Below are 18,079 nucleotides of genomic sequence, written 5' to 3' on the forward strand. Positions count from 1 at the left end.
CGGGTTTCCTGGGATCTGATAAGCCTAGTGAAGGACTGGGTTTGGTTTAGATTGTGATTTGATATTCAGGAGAGACGTGTGAAGTATAACAACCATGTCAAGTCCAGATCAGGACTCAGAGCAGCCTTTGGGAAGAAGAAGCCCTGTTTCATCTGTCCAACTGACCCACTGCAGCCTATTAAGCCATGCAGCCATAGGAGGAATGCTATCAAGCGAAGACCTCCAAATAAAACAGAAAACATTAACACAACAATAGGTATTTGACTACCATTGCACAAATTATTAAGTATTTCAGTTACACTCACAGACTCCCCTCCTCTTCCCCAGATTCAGATAAAAGCAGCACCATCGTATGGTTGTAAATTTAACATGAGATGGTGGGCCAGGGGTGGGGAAACAGCAAAGGGGGAAGTCTTCAATCCCGAACAATTACCAAAACTATCGGAACCATCAGCTTGAATCATTACTCCTGCTTATCTCTGGATCCCGTCCCGGAGCATTACAAATACTAGCTAATAATAGATTTACAAATTAAAGCAAATTATGCATGTTTTGAGCTCTTCAATGAGAGAGATGTTCTGGTGGGAAAGCAGCTCCTTAGGCTGCAATCTTCACATAGAAGGCTTTGAACTGTATATCCAGCCTGTCACTAATGACAGAGGGAGACAGGAGAAGAACAGAAGAGAGAGAGGGGGAAGGATTGAGGGAATGGTAGAGGGATAATGTGCATTTCTTAAGTCTTTCCTAACAATACTAAGCCATTCTGATTAGCTAATCCTAGGTTCTATAGTCAAAGAGCCAACCTAATTGCTTGTGTGTGTGCGTGTGTGTATGCGCATGTGTTTATTTCTTCTTGCTTGTGAGGGTGTATCCAACAGTGAAAGTGAGAGAACTCTGGAAGACCTACTGAAAAACATATTGATTACTGCTATTGATTAATAGCCGCCTGGCTGGAGAGGAGATAGTTGGCACAGAGGTAACCTCTAGCACCTCTGAGGTCATGCTATCACCATGACCTTTAAAGCTGTCCTTTCAAAATATTAATTCCCCCAATTACCCTCAAACCCAAATCCTTCAGGGACACCATATAGCATCATTCTGAAAGTAGGCACTGCAGTTCCTCAATCATTGATATTCTCTTGAACAGATGGACAAGTTGTAGGGTCACATGGTGCCAACTGTTTGTTTTTCAAAGAGACACTTTGTCTGAGAAAGAAACAATCTGCCTGACTCTCTCAGTCCATCCTGACTGTCAGAGGAGGAAACAAGCTGGATTCTCAGATTTAACAGACAATCCAGGGCTGGACGCGTGGGATCTCTTCCCAATTACTCATAAACACAAGGCCATGAAAAAAGCTGGAGTATTTACAGAGCTAATTATCCAAAACGCCTCAGCTCACGGCCATAGCTGGACACTGACCTGAAAACAGGAAACTGCGGTCAAAAGAGAACAAATAACCCAGAGAAACCACAAGCCCATGGGAATCTCTTAGTTTGCAAGCTAATAGTATATCCAGATCATCAGAGCAGCCAAGTCTATTGGTTCTGGGATGCTACTTGAGTTCACTTGCCAGAGTTTTTTGGTGAGGAACTGAGAGCAGCAACTCGGGAAGCACCAAGACGGTGTTGGAAAAAATTAACTAAATCAACATATGTTCACAAGCACTTTAGCTCTGTGGGGTATTTAAGTCATATCATGCAGATTTACAGTGGTAGTGTGCAACACCTGTTAAGTATGTTGTGAACTGAAGTATATCAGTCTAATTAACACAATAACCATAATTGAATGACAGAATTATTTGGTAGGCGCCAATTATGTCTGGATGATTAAATACATTACTGAGGTGGCAGTGACCGTGAAACAGCAGTAAAACTTTGTGTTTAACATTTTAACTTTATGCTTTAACTTCACGCTTAATATACATATACATATATACTCACTTAATGAAAGCAAGTCGTTTCCACTTGATCTCTGTATTATCTTTCACTGAATGCTTTGAGTTGTTCTTACACCTAATGAAGCCGAAGTCTAAATTAGGGCTTGTACATCCAAACAACTGAATTGGCTGACTGAACTACGTACATCATGTGAGCTGCTGAGATGTTTTTTATAGAGATGAGTGGTAAAGGAGAGATGGAAGGTGTGGTGGAGTGGGAGGACCCCTCAGGCAAGGACCGTACACTTTCCCCAACGCCTTTCTAGGGCAGGCAGATAGTAATCGATCCTCCTCAAAATGAGAAGTTGTGTGTGTGGGGGGGGGTGGGGTGGGGGTGGGGTGTGTAAGTACGTGTGTGCAAGTGTGAAGGTGTGATGACCTGTGAACTCCGGGCCCACAGGCACTCGTTAAAGCTCTCCATAGCTTCCCTCCCTCAGGGTTGGCAACCACGCTTGGCCTCACAGCACCACAGGAAACCAGTGTGCAAACAAGGGAAGCAATCAGGAAACACAGCTTTCAGCACACACTCCCGAGAACACACATAAAAACAAGCTTACGCAAACACCATTACATATGCATGTATGCACATTCACTCAAAACCAAACACACACTAAGCACAGAATTCCAGCAAAGTCTGCAGGGGTTTATGAGATACAGTTATTCCTGGTGGATAGAGAAATGTTGAGGTAGTGGCTCCTAATGACTTCAAAAACACCTGTGTCGAACAATGCTCATTTGTCATTACCTTATTTCCATGCAGGCTGACTCTGTGGATGCTTTGTATGAATGTGTCCTGTGTGTTATGACAAAGAATGCACAATTTAAGGTAAGAAGGCAATCTCTTCTTCACTTCCTTCTCAGTTCAGAAGTCTTGAGATATACTATCTCTTTTACAACAGAGAGCTGGCCAAGGCAGCAGCATGAACAAGTTAAAAGCAAATACACATTACACATATCGCACATAAAACACAGATGATGTGCATTACAGTAAGTCACATAGGACACATAGAGCAGCCCTGTCTGTCTCTGCAGTTACAATGTTCCTGGAAAGATTCCTGAATAAGATGTTTAAAATCCTTAATTGGGGACAGTGTCTCCAATCCAATGCTATCCTGTTGATTATTCCATGCCCAGGGTGCATAATGAGAGAAGGCAGTGTTGCCAAAATCAGAGTTGAACCTAGGCACATTATAGAGAAACCACCTAATGGATCTAGTGTGTTAGCTGTTTTAGGCAAGGGATAACATGTTACAGAGGTAGGAAGGAAGCTTACCAAGAATAGTTTTGCAGATAAAAAGATACATGTGAAGCTTCCTATGTAGCGACAGTAAAGTCCAACCAATCAAATCATAAAGACTACAGTGATGAGTGCGCAATTTAGCATTCAGAATGAAGAGCAGAGATGCATGATAAATCGAATCGAGCTTTTGTAACAATGTGCAGGATGCATGCATATACAGGATGTCACTGTAGTCTAACACAGACAAAAATGTGGATTGGACTAACTTCTTTCTTGCCTCAAAGGAAAAACATTTCTTAAATTTAATGTAAAAACCCAGTTTAAGCTTAACATTCTTCACAAGGTTTTCAATACGTACTGTACATTAAAGGATAGCTTTTCATCCAACCATATGCCAAGGTATTAGACCTTTTCTAATTCGGTCCCCCCTAATGTCAGGACGGTGACATTTTGTGCAAGCTGTCTATGACCTCTGGTAAATGTCATGAGTTTAGTTTTATGTCCATTTAATACTAACTTCAACTGGAAAAGTCTAGATTGACGTGTCTGAAAAGCAATTTGGAGGTCTGTAGCAGCTCGATTAAGGGAGGAAGCAACTGTATAGATGACCGTGTTATCTGTGAATGACTGAATCTTCGCTGGCTGAATATCCTATAAAAATAGAGAATAAAATAGGTGCTAAAATAGAGCCTTGAGGAACACCTTTAGTGATCTCTAGATATTCAGAGTTGTGGTTCTCAGCATAGACACACTGCATTCTGTCTGACAGATAATTTTGGAACCAGCCTAATGCTTCCTCACTGAGAGCAATATAATTTAGTCTCTGTAAGAGTAATTCATGATCTACAGCCTATGCAGTCCAAACATAAATCACAAATCAGGTTTGATGTATGGAAAGGAGTGGGTGAGAAAAAGATAAATTGCTTTAAAGCCATTATAGCGCGACTGAGAAAGTGAGCTGTGGCAGAATCGCTGCCAGCAGTAAAGAATGAGGGAACACATGCTACAATTAGCTCAAGCAGTGCACCTTTCCTTTAAAACAAACAGAGCAATTTCGACAGACTCTCAGTCAGCGTGAATGAGGCAGCAAGTTAACCGCCACAAGGCAGATACAAGAGCTGTGAAAGAAAGACGCAGGAAGGGGGTTGGTGGAGAGAGGGCACACTGTCCCTACACTATTCTCTGTCTCTTCTTCCTATACCACATGTTAGTGTTTTCCAACAAATAAACGATATACATTGCAGATGCTTTCCAACCAAAATGGTCTCCAATGATTCAAGCTCATTAGTTGCCTTGTTTCTTGGGAAGAACAGAAGGAATCTGACAAGTCCATCGAAGGAGGGTTATCAAAGGAAGCCTCTTTTGCGCACAAGATGTCCCATCAACCCCATCATCCATGGCGGAGAATCCCTCATTAGTAGCAGAACTCAGCTCATCACTGTCAGCATCACGAAGACTACAGGGAGCCTCGTTAGCTTCGGGGATGACATAGCAGGCCAGATTCCCCCAATCAAGCCGCATTAGTGCTGTAACATCCACCATACATTATTTTGGGTCACAACAGCAGTCCGCCTCTTGCAGCCGTGAGTGTTAGCTAAGCAGCATGATTAAGTACATGTGAACCCTGACCTGTATTCAGCTAACCCCAGCAGGCCAGCCAGGTGTCTCAATCAAACGGTTCCCTGTGGAGTTGTTGCATACACCGGTGATGGAATGAGGCTGTGGTCCACTAGTCTCTCCGAGTCTCTCTTGTACTTACTTCTCCACTGGCAACACAACACATGGATGAGATGGTCTCAAGCTAAACTAGCCCTCAGAGGACCTCCATTAGTTAATGCTTAAGCAATTAGCTTAGCTAGAGCTATTACTTAAGTAATTTCAAAATCATGTGCTCTACTTGAAAGCATAGTTATGTGTGAGAAACAACCGTCTCGACAAGGTAGTACTGGATGAATAATTCTTTATTGTCCCTTGATTCTTGTTTTAAACACTGTTTATAGACCATCAAACAAAGCAGGTTGAGCGGCTTGGCAAGTCACAGCATCACCCTGGGGATGCATAATAAGGATCTGTGGGATGAACAAAGGGACAAAGCCCTTTCTACATGAGCATATGTTTTTAATGGCCATCATTTAGATTATTACATATCATCCAATTACAGTTGGCAGATTTATTATGCAGAGATGAAACTCTCATATGGGGGTAGTTCCAGGTTGCCTTACAAAGTGTTCTGTGCCATGAACTCACTGAACAGCACACCTATAAGAGCTCATTGTATTGCTAAATGGACCATTGTCTGTTTTTATGCTACAGTTGAGGAGGCAAGACAAGGGGATGAGGTGGTATATTTTAAACACAAGTAGGATGGGAAAAAAACATGCAATCATATTGACTGTAATTTGTTAAACAGGGATACATTTCAAGGAGCGGCATACATCTAACATTATAAAATCCTTGTAATCTCTGGTGTGATAAGGATAAGGCCGCGCAAGCACACACACACACACACACACACACACACACACTCACAAGCTCAAACAGTGCCTAAATGGGAATTGTTGTGTACATTTCCCTGTTATCAACCCTTCCAAGGTCTGTGACACACACATTTTGCTGATGACTGCAGTGCTGAGCTATTCAGTGAGGCGTTCAACTGATTTCTGGTGCACTGCATTGGTCCTTTGCCCAAAAAAAGAGTGGCAAGAAACATCTCTGAACTAGCCAACATGTAAGATATCGCTTATTTACCTAAGACCATAATACGGAAAAAAGCTCCCAGTGTTGCCTTATTCTCAACATTTGGGCTTCCATAAATAGGGGTTACAGTTTCATATCAGAGATCTTCAGGCCAGCCTACTGCTTGCAGTTTGAGAAGGATGGGGATGGAATGGGGCCTCTGGTGCTCGTTGCAGGGCAAAATTCTCTCAGTTTCAGCACAAATTAACTTGTATTTGGACATCATCTTGAAGGTCCAATGAGCTTACTTAAAGAGAGAAGACAAAATCTTAAGGCAGGAATTTATACTTTTGATGTGGGTGGCTTTTTTTTTTTTTTCCTTTTTTGAGTCACCAAAGCAGTTCAAGAAAAGAGTTGGTATTGTGGATTATCTCAATGCCACAGTGGACTGCAAAAAGAACACAAGGCTATGGCATATCAACATATTAAAACCGTACCTCTTTTGCAGTGATCAGACAGAGGAGTTGGGGAAAAAACTGGTCAAATGTTCCCTTGAAAGAGCGGTGTCGCACTCGAGAGCGAGGATATGTTGAAGCAGTATTTATTGAGAAGGACAAAATGCTTTCAGCCTTCCAGTCTTCATCAGTGTCTGACACTGATAAAGGCCTGAGGCTGAAAACGTTTTGTCCTTCTTAGAAAAAACACAGCCTGTGGCCACTGCTAATGTTGCTGACAGCTGTCTTTGTGTTTGAGAGTGAGGAAGGTCAAACATGCCCAGCACCAGCAGGGAATTTGAGTGAGTCTTGAAATTTTGTAAAACATTTGTGACGACTTGTGTCCCTTTGCCTGTGGTGCAAAGAGGAGATAGCCTACAGCTGTACTTTTATGAGAGTATTGATGAATACTAATAGAAAGATTATAGTTTTGCATTATCAGTTTTTATTGTAATATTGTTTTCCATTTTGATTTGAATTTCAGCTTAGTTCCTGTACTTTTTCAGATTGTTTTTTTTTTTATATATAAATGTTGGTTTCAATTTAAAGGCAGTCCATGTAAAATGTTCACTTCACAGTCTAGCCTACAATCTTCTCAGTAGGTCAAATGATATGGTGGAGGGATGAACCTCTAATCTATACGTGTTTCCATTATACAGAGCTAACCAGGCTAATGTTATGTTTGTTGCTGTGCTGCTGTAGTGGCAGGATACTGCTAAAGTTGTAAGCTGTTTGTCTGTTTTGCTAAGTGTGGATAAATTTAGCCGACCAATTCGCTGAGAAATTAAGCACCGAGGACTTTGATTTGGTGTAGTTTAGGTTGCCATCTGTATTCTGTTCATTATATACAGAGCAGAGCTAACTATCAGCACATAGGAGAGAGATAACATCACCCATCAGCTCTATTTATGATGATCATCTGGTCTTTTGGCAAAAGCCTTGCTAACACACATCAATGATTGGTCAATGTGGTCTGTTTTGATCTGCCATAGCAAAATTATTAGTCTTGATGGTAATAATCTAGAGTTCACAAGCATTAGAGTGTAACCCATGCTGATCTCCAGCAATTAGGCCTACTGTGTTTAACTTTTAGCTGTGTTGCTTTGCACCATGTTTGTAGTCATGTTATTCTAGAAGTCATGCCACATGGCCATGAGAAATTTCTGCAGTACCTATCATAAATATAGTACTTTTAACTGACTTGTGTCATTAGTGTTGAACCATTTGATAATTTAAATGTATGCAGCACTCTTTGGAAAGAGGGGTGGAGGCAGGTTTAGTCTTTGTTTTGATTTAGATTAATTTCTCTTTGCGCCTGCAGGGGGAGCTATTTAATATAAATGTTATATAGTATACCTTTAAAGTGCTGCTGGCTGGAACAGGTGATGCCTGCTCGTGTTGTGGAGTCTATCTTGCTTTTAAGGATTCACCTAATATGTAACGTCTGCTGCTGGATCGGGACAGAGTGGCCAATATCAATGTTGATGTTACGAGTTAATTTTCCTGGAATGAACCTTGACCTTCCAACAGAAGTGCAGCATACAATGCACAAGGCTTTGCTGAATGTCTCTGTTTTTTCAGATTTCACCCATTAAGCATGATGTTTGATTGTGGCTCATTCCCCAACATAAATGTCATGCTGTGGCACACCTGAGAATCAAGTTTGTTTTAGTTAACAAAAACTAAAACTACTAAAAGTAAGCCAAAAACTAGCCACAAAAACAATTTAGTAAACTGAAATAACAACTGAAGTTAATGGAAATCTTTCCTCTCAAAATTGACAAAATAAACTTAACACAAATTCTTTCAGTTTTTAGCCCCGAGAACAGAAGAAAGAAGTGAAGAGAGTGCCCATCAGCTATCAGCACAATATCAATGCATGGATACATAGTCTATTATTTCCATTCAAAGGCAATATTTGATCTATAGAGAAAACAAATTCAACCAACACACTTTCACTGGTGTGACTGGTGCAATGGGGCTTCAACATGCCTCTGCAAGTGACATCTCTGTGTTACTCATTAACCTGCAGCTCAGCTGATATATAGGGTGAAGCCTGGTCGCACTTGGACTCTTCACGTGCTCCTTCATCTGACATCAACTGCATGATCTTTTTGTTCTTTTCTCAAACGCTTATTGTGGCAATTGACTGCCATCAAGGTGAATGAGAGCTATATAACAATAAAAAGGCTGTGTTTCATTGGACTATCACAGGGGATTATAGAGAGATGGGCCACTTTAACATGCAATGTCAGACACCAGGCAGCAGGCAGCATGGGTCAAGGGCCACTTACTGCTATATCTTGGCTGGCACACAGAGAAAAGATGACCGAAATACCCGCAGTATGGGAATGACAGGTCAGAAACTTCGCCCATTCATCTTCCCCTCCCTCTTCTCTCTCTCTATCCCCCTCTCTCTTTCTTTATCGCACTGCTTTTCTCTTTTTCCATACACACAGACAGAACCTTATTATTTGGAAACTTTTAATCCCCCAACATAAGGAAAGCCATGTTTTGCATAAAATCCTCCATACCTGAACAAATCGGAAGAAATGCCAGTAGATAGTAAATTCCCATGAAACAGGCAGGCATCATTCCAGAGCAGCTGAAAACTGTAGAATCCACAGTTTGAATGCGCTTTGTTTTCTATTTGCCCCTCTAAAATACAACTTCTACCGCAGGGCGCTGATGGTGAGGAGAGTCCCTGAACAACTCCGCAGGCTATAACACAGATAATTATTGTTCACAACTACTCCTCAGAAGGTGATTTTCTAATTAATCTTAAAGTTCAAACCAGTCGGAGGCATCATTGCGGGTTCTTCAAGAAATAATCCACCTAACTCCACTTGGATATTCTCTGGTCCTGGCGAACTCCTCAATTCCAAATGCTGATAACTTCGCGGGATTCATCGGTGATCAGATATTATTTCCACTTCAGAGAAGCTTTCCGGGGCTGAAGTACAAAGCATGAACCCAAAGTGTAGAAGCGTCCAACTCCAGTCACTTTAATGGTTTAAATGTGTAGTTTTCCCCCTTTACGCCGACCCGGTTTCGTGGGACTGGCGCTGGTTGGATGAGGCGCCGTGCGTCTCTGCGCTCAGTGTTGGTTTGGTTTTTCTACCCAGCCAGAGGGTTTTCTGTTGTGCTGTGGAGATTCCTACATGTCAGGCACCATTTAACCACATAAGGATACATTCACAACACAAGCAAGGCTGGGCTTTTGCGTGAGGACCGTCCCAAAAAGAACTACAGTAGCCTAATCCTATAATAAATCTGAGAAAGATTGGCTACTGTACTAAAGTATACGTACAGCAAAAGTATAGGCTACGTCCTTGCTGGAATATTATGCATTTCATATGGATATTATAGTGATACCATAGGAGATTAAAAATACTATAAATTACAATAATGTCACTATATAAACTTACTATTGAGTACTCTAAACACAGTAGCCTACAGTCCCTAGAAATGGCGTGTCTGTTTCAAATTACTTATTAAACGACAGTTGACCGCAGTAGACTGTGCATGAATCATAGTCTACAAATCACGTCTAATAATCAATATTGCATTGCATTTAAATTGGTGTCAATCATATATCAAATGTAAAAAGGGGAGCCCTGTTTGAACTAAAGAAGCATCCCCAAACGAAGAATCACTATAATATTCCTATAATAGGTTTATAGTGTGCCTGTGGTACTGAATGGTGAGTTTATAATGACCTTGACGTTGGCTATGGTTTATGGTATTGTTTTATCTCCTATGTTGTAACTAAAACATTTATATAGGTTCTTTATTGTGTATTTTATTGAAAAGTAAAAGGGATCAGCATCAAGGCTAGGCTTTAGGAAAAATATTGCCTTCTTAATGAGCCAATTACAATGTGGCTTCACCCAGATTAGCCAGGAGCTGTGTTGCTTCTTCTAATAAAGATTATATCGATAAGACATAAATCGATCAAATTTCGACCCAGCGACCTCTCACCATATACCAGTAGCAAATCAGATGACATTTTAAGTGCATCATCTATCAGCTGAACACAGTGTCAGCTTATGCAAGATGACTTGATATCGAACATACTTTATTTATTTAAATAAAGGTTATTTCGAACTGAGAAACAATCAAGTTGCTTCTTTTAATAGTTGGTGTGGGTTTACCTCTGACCTGTAGACCCCAGAGAAGTTATTCCATTATTGTTGTCTTACCAGATCAAGCGCTCCCTCTGCTGGCTACAGTACTACAGTGCAGTCCAGTATGAAGCACTGTACTGTACTGTATGTGCGTGTCTGAGGGAGGAGTCCATGATATTGTTCAAAGCTTTGTTTTTCATTTTGTGTAACATACTGAATTTCTTTCTAGCAGACGTACCATAAGGCCTGTTCATGATGTTGCCCACTTTTGGGTATATTTTGTCATCAGTGACCATCACAATTAAAAGATGGCCAATGAGGATGTGTGTAATATCTTCTATGTTGATTATTATTATTATTATTTATTTTTTATTTTTTTTCCATTGATATAGTGTATCTTGCTCATGGGAATGAAACCCTGGCCCTCCAGTTGGGGGACGACCTCACTAACCACAAGGCCTTACTGCTGCCTTTATAGGTCAGTGCCAAAGGTTCAAAGGTCAAATACAGTGAAATGAGTCACACTGGATATTGTGATCATTTTAATTGTATATATTATGAACAAGGATAACTTGGCCTAAGAAAACTAATGCATTGTGTATATAGAAAATGGGGCATTCACAGGTGACTGTGGCCCCCTTAGAAGATCTTCAGAATAGCTAGGTGGAAAAAAAAATCTGAATATCCAAACCAGAGATATTAGGATTGTAGTGTTAGCTTACATTCAGCCTGAATGGACATTCTTTCAAAAATTAGATTTTGTCCAAATTCTTCTGCTATTTTTACAAAATAAGAGCAACATTAAAGGCAAACTTATCCAACAGAATAAATGCATTAATATTAGATTAGATAAATTGCTGTATTCATAGGCTTCTGTGCAATTTTTTGTTAATATCAGTTATCAAATACATGCGCAGCAGTCAAAATCACTGCTTGATCCACGTAGATCTCTTGTTAATATTAAATTAGTATATTTTATACTATTATATTATTATATTAAAATATTATATTAAAATATAATACTTTACACAGTATATACACAGGTAAGTGTTATATTATATGTACAATACACACACTGTAGAGATAACATTCTCTCCAACTTCAACAAATGTCATCCACATCCATATGCATATTATGCTCTCAACCTAATCTTTACTAATCGGTGCTATGATTTTTTTTTTTCTAATGTAATTTATAATATTCAAAATTCTATGCATAATGTATGACCAGGTACTGTATCAGTGTGAATGACTGCCTATCTGTGTTAGCCCTGTTATGGAATGGCAACCTGTCCGGGGCATTTCTCTGCGCCCAATGCATGCTGGGATAGGCTCCAGCCCAAGTGACCCTGAATAGGAACAAGTGGGTATGAATGAATGAATGAATGAATGAATGAATGAATGAACGAACGTATCACAACAATAATTTTCAAAATGCTTGAGTATCTTGTGTACTATCTTAAGGATCTAAAAAAAAATGTAAAATAGATGAGAAAGATGAGAGATATGAATTTGCCACATCTTCACAACACATTAAAATTATGTCCATGGAAAGAAAGGTAAATATCAGTACATTCATTCCAAGTGTGCTGTAGAGAGATTATGTGTTTAATTCTCTCTCTTTCTCTCGAACCAGGAGTTGTGCTCCTGGCCTTATGAGTCACCTCGGATTGGACAAAATTAAGTTTACTTACTCAGCCATCCTTGCCGCTTTGCCTCAAATCCCTTAATTGCCCATTGTAGACCACTGGTGGCTCCGCTGAATGGAGCCAGCTCTCTAAGCCGAGCCAACACAGCAGAAAACAGTAGAATACAATGCGGCTGGTAAACAACCAGTAAAATATGGGGAATCACGGTCTCACCACAAGCACATTTCTGCCTTTATAAAACATCAATTCATTTTTTTTCCATTCTTTTTACCCTGCCACTTATTTACCATATGTATTTGTCATTTTCCCGTACAATAGTCATAACATGGTATGGTCTTGGACATGTCATTTTTGTATTGTATTGTTGTATTATTGTTGTATTGTTGTCTCATTTCATAAGCTCAATAGGAATAAGATGGCTGTCACCACTATAGGTACTGGCATAGCAGAAATAAAGAGGAGATCTAGAGGTTTGCTAGTGGAGCTATGTGTGGCCTCAAACATAACAACAGGTGCAGTACACACAGCTGAGTGCAGGGTTTATCATTGCTATAGTGCATTTCACAACTGGTCACAATCCAATGCATCTCCCAGACCAATATTCCCAGGAACAGATGGTGGAAAATGGACACAAAGACATGCACGTTTTCATGGCAACACAGCATATAAAATGGCAAGAATTCCAACGAGACAGCGCCAAGTACTGAGAGCTACTTATTTATTTATTTAAAAAAAAAATTCTGCACTCCAAAGAATACAGTTGGGTTTGAGCCAGGGAAGAAAATTGCTACACAAAACACAGACCAACATCCCAAAAATATTTATGAAGGGACAAATCATTTGGAAACCTCCACAGATATTGTCAGCAACACATTTGGCCTGGCTAGTCCTTGATTAGTCACCATTGAGTGTTTTCTCGTCTTCCAGCTCCATTCAAAATCAACATCATGATAATTGTCATGGAAATGATCTCTCCTGACCCGCTATCAGGAGTGAAATGAAGGACAAGAAGGCTGACTTATTTTCTGTCTGTATGGACTGGAGAAATGTGTTGATACATACTACTATTGTATAGTGTCGTCAGTGGAATCATATTCCCTTGAAGACATACATGTATATATGCAGCGGATATACAATAGCTGTGTATAAACCCTGGTATGTCACACAGTGCCTGACAGGAGCACCGTCAGCTGCTGCTTTCATTCCCCTATTTTTCACATCCAAAGTTTTTATGTGTTCTTATGCTGATCCCCCACTCTCTCCGTCTCCTATTATCTGTAACAGCGCGTCCTCTGGCTCTTTCATTTTCCTCTGCTCGTTTTTTTCTTCGCCTATTTGTCGGAGCCTCTCACAGCACAGCACTGCAGTTGCTCAGGGTCATGCAACGTGCTGAAGCAATATGACAGACAACCTTCGTATTCACCATCCCCAGCACAGTTGGGAAAGCTGATGCAATAGCTCTGCCTCTCCTCTTCCTCTGTCTCCTTTCAAATTGGCAAACTGGCAGCCACCACAATGGTCCTATCTATAGTTAAGACTGTTGGACATCCTTTCAACTGCTCACAATCTCACTTTCTTTTCTTTTTTTTTTTCAATGGGCCAAGAAAGATTCCAAGTATGAAAGAAAAATAGGCTTCTTATCTTGAGAGAGAAAACAGTCAGATCAAGAGTCCCTCTTTCCCCCATTAGCTCCATATAAAGTACATCAGATGTAAGCCGGCAAAGGCTCCAATTTAGAGCCCATAAAATAAAAAAATCCTTACAGTGCCCATTAGAGATAAAAGGCAAAAAAAAACATACTTTTAGCATCTGAATTATCTTTTTCATATTAAACTTAATTTCCCTCAGGCATCTTACATTGTGTCAGGACTTTGCAGTATATAAGCAATGTTTTGTTATTCTCCAAAGCCACAGGAGCTAGGGCAGAAGAACTCTTAAACATTTGGCTTATTTGTTCTATCCCAGCACTTCCCAAGACAGAGCCCTTACAATAAAATCTCAGAGGAAAGGGAGAGGAGATTGAATTGCGTTGTCTTTGGATAGAGCACTTGAGGTCTACGGCTGCTGAACTGGCATTAAGTGGTATTACAGTCTTTGTCAGCAAGAAGGAACATAGTCCTTTAGCTGGGAATTTGGTTCACCATTATGGCTTTTAATGGGCCAATCCAGAATGAGCACAACCTGGAGCACTACTTTACTACGCTAAAGGCTTTGTTGAGGTTTATTTCCAACTTTTCTTTGCAGCCCTTTTTACAAGATGAAAACCAGACAGCTTTAAAATAAGACAAGATGTTTGACAAAAAGGGATTTGTTGTTTTTATCAATGACAAAAAGCCAAGATATAAGAGAGTACAGGGCCTTGAGTTTGCTGAGGCTGGTGTTTTGAAAGTTTAATAGGTAATGTGCAAGTGCATTTTTTGCCTTGATTCAGGTGCAAGTGCACCATTGATTGATGTATTACTGAGACCTACTATAATGACAAGAGTATACAATGTGACTGACACTTAACTATAAGAAGAACACAGTGTATGACAAGAGGGTGAAGAATGGCAGGGATATGTTGTTTGACTCACACCTAGTAACTACGTGGGTGTGAATAGACTATAAGTGCTAAGGTTCATCAACATGTCATAGCTCTTCTTCGGTTTTTTGGGGGGTCAGTAGTGTTTCTAAGATCATAGATGAAGTTCCTATAGGCTTGGAATCCCCACTGCACATTTCCATAGGTTGGTAGGAAAGTATAAATGCAAACCAGATTACTGTAGAATTTTCTGTAGACCACCATTAAAAGCCTCTATAACCTTGTAAAATAACAAGCTCAGTAATTATTGTGCAAACAGATTAATCATTTTTGCTGAAGCATTCTATGGTATCCTGTCTCGAACTCACTGCATCTTTTTGTATAATGACCCACTCTAAGGAGTCTGTTTACAGTATTCAGTTTGATGACTTATACAAATCATATCTAGGAGCTGGACCATACCTGTGTATCCAAGGCTGTTGTCTTCTCCATGTTCAGATGCAGGTGTGGGGCTGATGCTCTCACTGGTCCCTTCCTGTTTGTCTGTGTCTGTTGGCAAGGAGGACACAGACAGTGATCAGACACTGTATGATATCACTTCAGCTGTGACTTTGCAATATAATCTTCTCTCTCTGGCCTTTGTTTAGTACTGAACAGGAAACTGACTGCACTAATGGATGGATGTCATGGGAATTTCAAAGGGCAAGCTATGCTGAAGAGCAATAAGGTTATGGGGGCATTTGATTCCTAGGAGTTGCAGAAAACATTTTATTCTACAACAGGCCTACTTTAAGGGCTGCTCGATGATCATCAGTTGGTTTGGCAGATTCAATGACTTAGGGTCATTCATTTCCATTCACTGTCTTTTTTAACTTCAAGTTCAAGTTCAAGTAGTTTATTGTCATATGCATTAAAAAAGCAGTGCATTCCAATGCAATGAAAAACTTTACTAATGAAAAACATACAATATACACACCATAAACCATATGCCATACGTAGTAACACATATTAACAGAAACACATATCTATAATCTACACACAAATATACTCCATGTATATACACATACATATCCACGTATCCATCCAAGCAAGCATATACACTCGCCATATGTACACTTATATAAACACCGACTTCAGCAACATAAGAAACTTCTACAAAGACAAAGGTAGAACTGACAGATTCCTTTTAGAAATGCATCCAGTATCTGTGAGGTGGCTAGGGAATAGATCAATTAAACTAATAATCTCCAGTGTGTGATCCAAGTCACCAGAAGACCTCTTACCTCTTCAGTAAGAATCAACTAAATCTAATGCAAGACCTTACTGAATATACACACTGCAAATGAGAATTCAGTTGAGCAACCAGAAAACCTTTCTAACTGCCTTGTGTTTTTCTTTGTGAAGTTTAGATGAGTCAAATTATTATTAAATTATTGGTGCTAACAATCTGAAATATACATATCTTGCACAATATTTGCAGGTCTAGTGGATGCTTACATGTGCCAAACTCAATAAAGTGAATGCATCACCACCTTCCCTTTATTTACCAGTATGGCTACATGCTTGGCTGCCATAGTATGGCTGAGGAGCATGGGTACTGTTTGAAAATATACCACTAGAGGGTGCCACCACTTCATGTTGTTGGGGGGGACAAAAAAGCAAAGGCAAACGTCTTAATCCAGTTGCTACTGTCATGTTGGAGTACATGTTTTAAAATGTTTTACTTTCAGAGACCATGGTGACTGTTGGTAATTTGTATAGGCCTATGAAATAATAATTGCATTGATTACATTTGATCAAATTTAAAACCACTCATGTCATTTACAGATTGGAATGGTCAGAATGTACATTTAATTATCTCATCTATATTTAGTTATCCTGAATAGTTATCCTTGATAGTACAATTGATGATGATCCCTGCAGTTAAATCTAGGTACTCATCTCCCGAATTCCTAGTTTTCTCAAACTCCCCTCTTTTTATGTGTATTGCATTTCAAGAAGAAGTATGGAATATTAATGCAAGCATACAGCACTGCAGTACATGGTGGATGGGGGTAGGAAAGGAAGGGTTGGTGAGGAGGGGGGAAGTAAGCAGATACAATAAAAAAAGATAAACTCTCTTCTGTCTTAATGTCTCTTCACATTGCATTAATACATGATCAACTGTCTCCAACTCCTGACAGAAATCACATATTCCTATGGCATGTTTTCCTACTGTTATTTTATTTAGTGCACTATGTTCTATTAGTAGTCTGCTGTAAATTGTCTCTTTCCCTGTGTCACGCCCTGCCACCTTACTCAAATCAGCGATGGCTACTGCACTGGGAGATTGTAAAACACACATCTGCAGTAGAAAAAACAGTAGAGCCTCATTGAATAGCCACAGAGTTCATGAATTGAGTCATTACTGATTCATAACTTTGAAAAGTGTGTTGTCAAGCATAGCCTCCATGAAAGTTTGAATCATTAACTTTTCATAAAGGAATTTAATATCACAAAAACACATACTGTGATAGACTGCAAGTTTAACTACTAGACAACTAGACTAGACAAATGTACAAAATTACAGGCACTGTAAATGTAACAGAAAAAAATATTAACATATTATATAAACATATTACTACTAGATTAATTAAAAGTACATTGAAAAGTTGATGCTACAGTGTTTTGTTTTGTTTTAAACTTCAGTGTTTCTGTTTGTAGTTTGCCACTGGTGAGGTCACAATCAGTGCAGCATTTGTGATGTCATGTGCTGGAAAACAGAAATAAAAACAGACGCAGTTTGAAAGCAGACCATTTTCATAGATTGAAGAGCGTGAAGCTAGTATGGTAGATAGTGGTAACATGGAAGACAGGACTCTGACTGTTGGACCTTCTGCACCAAAACAAAACAAGAAGCCTATAACAGAAGAGGCTAAAAGAGCTAAGAGGGAGAGGAGGGGAGCGCGACACCCGGAGCTCCCGGGAGCCCCGCGGATCGATCGGCTTTAAGTTCCCGTTCCCCGGCCCCCTGCAACACGGCAGACCGGAGACTCCGGTCACCAAACCCCGGGAACCCGACGGACCCATCGGCGCCGAGCACTAGCTCTATAAGAGGCTAAAAGAGCTACGAAGGAGTGCGACAAAGCACGGGGTCAGACCGACCAGAGTTAACCGCGGACGGCGTTCACTCGTCGGAGAACTACGGGAGCTGAAGGGGTTTAAGACCGACACAGTGCTGGCTTTCTTTCTCCTACACATGTAAGTGAAATACCAATAAGGGTCTCAAATTGTGTTACCGAAGCGTTTAACTATTTTTTTAGGACCAGTGTGGTTTATAACTGCGGTTATGTGTAATGGCATAAGGTTAGTTTATTTGAGTAGTCAGCTACCTGTATCAGTTACTAAACTATGTAACCTAGCCTAGCAAATTAGCTTCACTTTGTCGGTACATAGC

At 40.1% G+C, this 18,079-nt stretch overlaps 1 protein-coding gene across 1 annotated transcript in view; it reads right to left on the reverse strand.

Annotated features, from left to right (window-relative positions):
• The window catches only part of LOC139913266 (roundabout homolog 1-like), a 92,204-nt gene extending 74,492 nt beyond the window's left edge, over window positions 1-17,712 (reverse strand). The window contains exons 1-2 of the mRNA XM_078286412.1: window positions 17,596-17,712; window positions 15,106-15,192 (exon numbers count right to left, since the gene is read on the reverse strand). Coding sequence (XP_078142538.1) covers window positions 15,106-15,192; window positions 17,596-17,712 — 204 coding nt within the window. The remainder of the gene's footprint in view (window positions 1-15,105; window positions 15,193-17,595) is intronic.
• Window positions 17,713-18,079: the final 367 nt, after the last annotated feature.

Source organism: Centroberyx gerrardi, chromosome 11 (assembly GCF_048128805.1).
Source record: "Centroberyx gerrardi isolate f3 chromosome 11, fCenGer3.hap1.cur.20231027, whole genome shotgun sequence".
Taxonomy (NCBI): Eukaryota; Metazoa; Chordata; class Actinopteri; order Beryciformes; family Berycidae; genus Centroberyx; species Centroberyx gerrardi.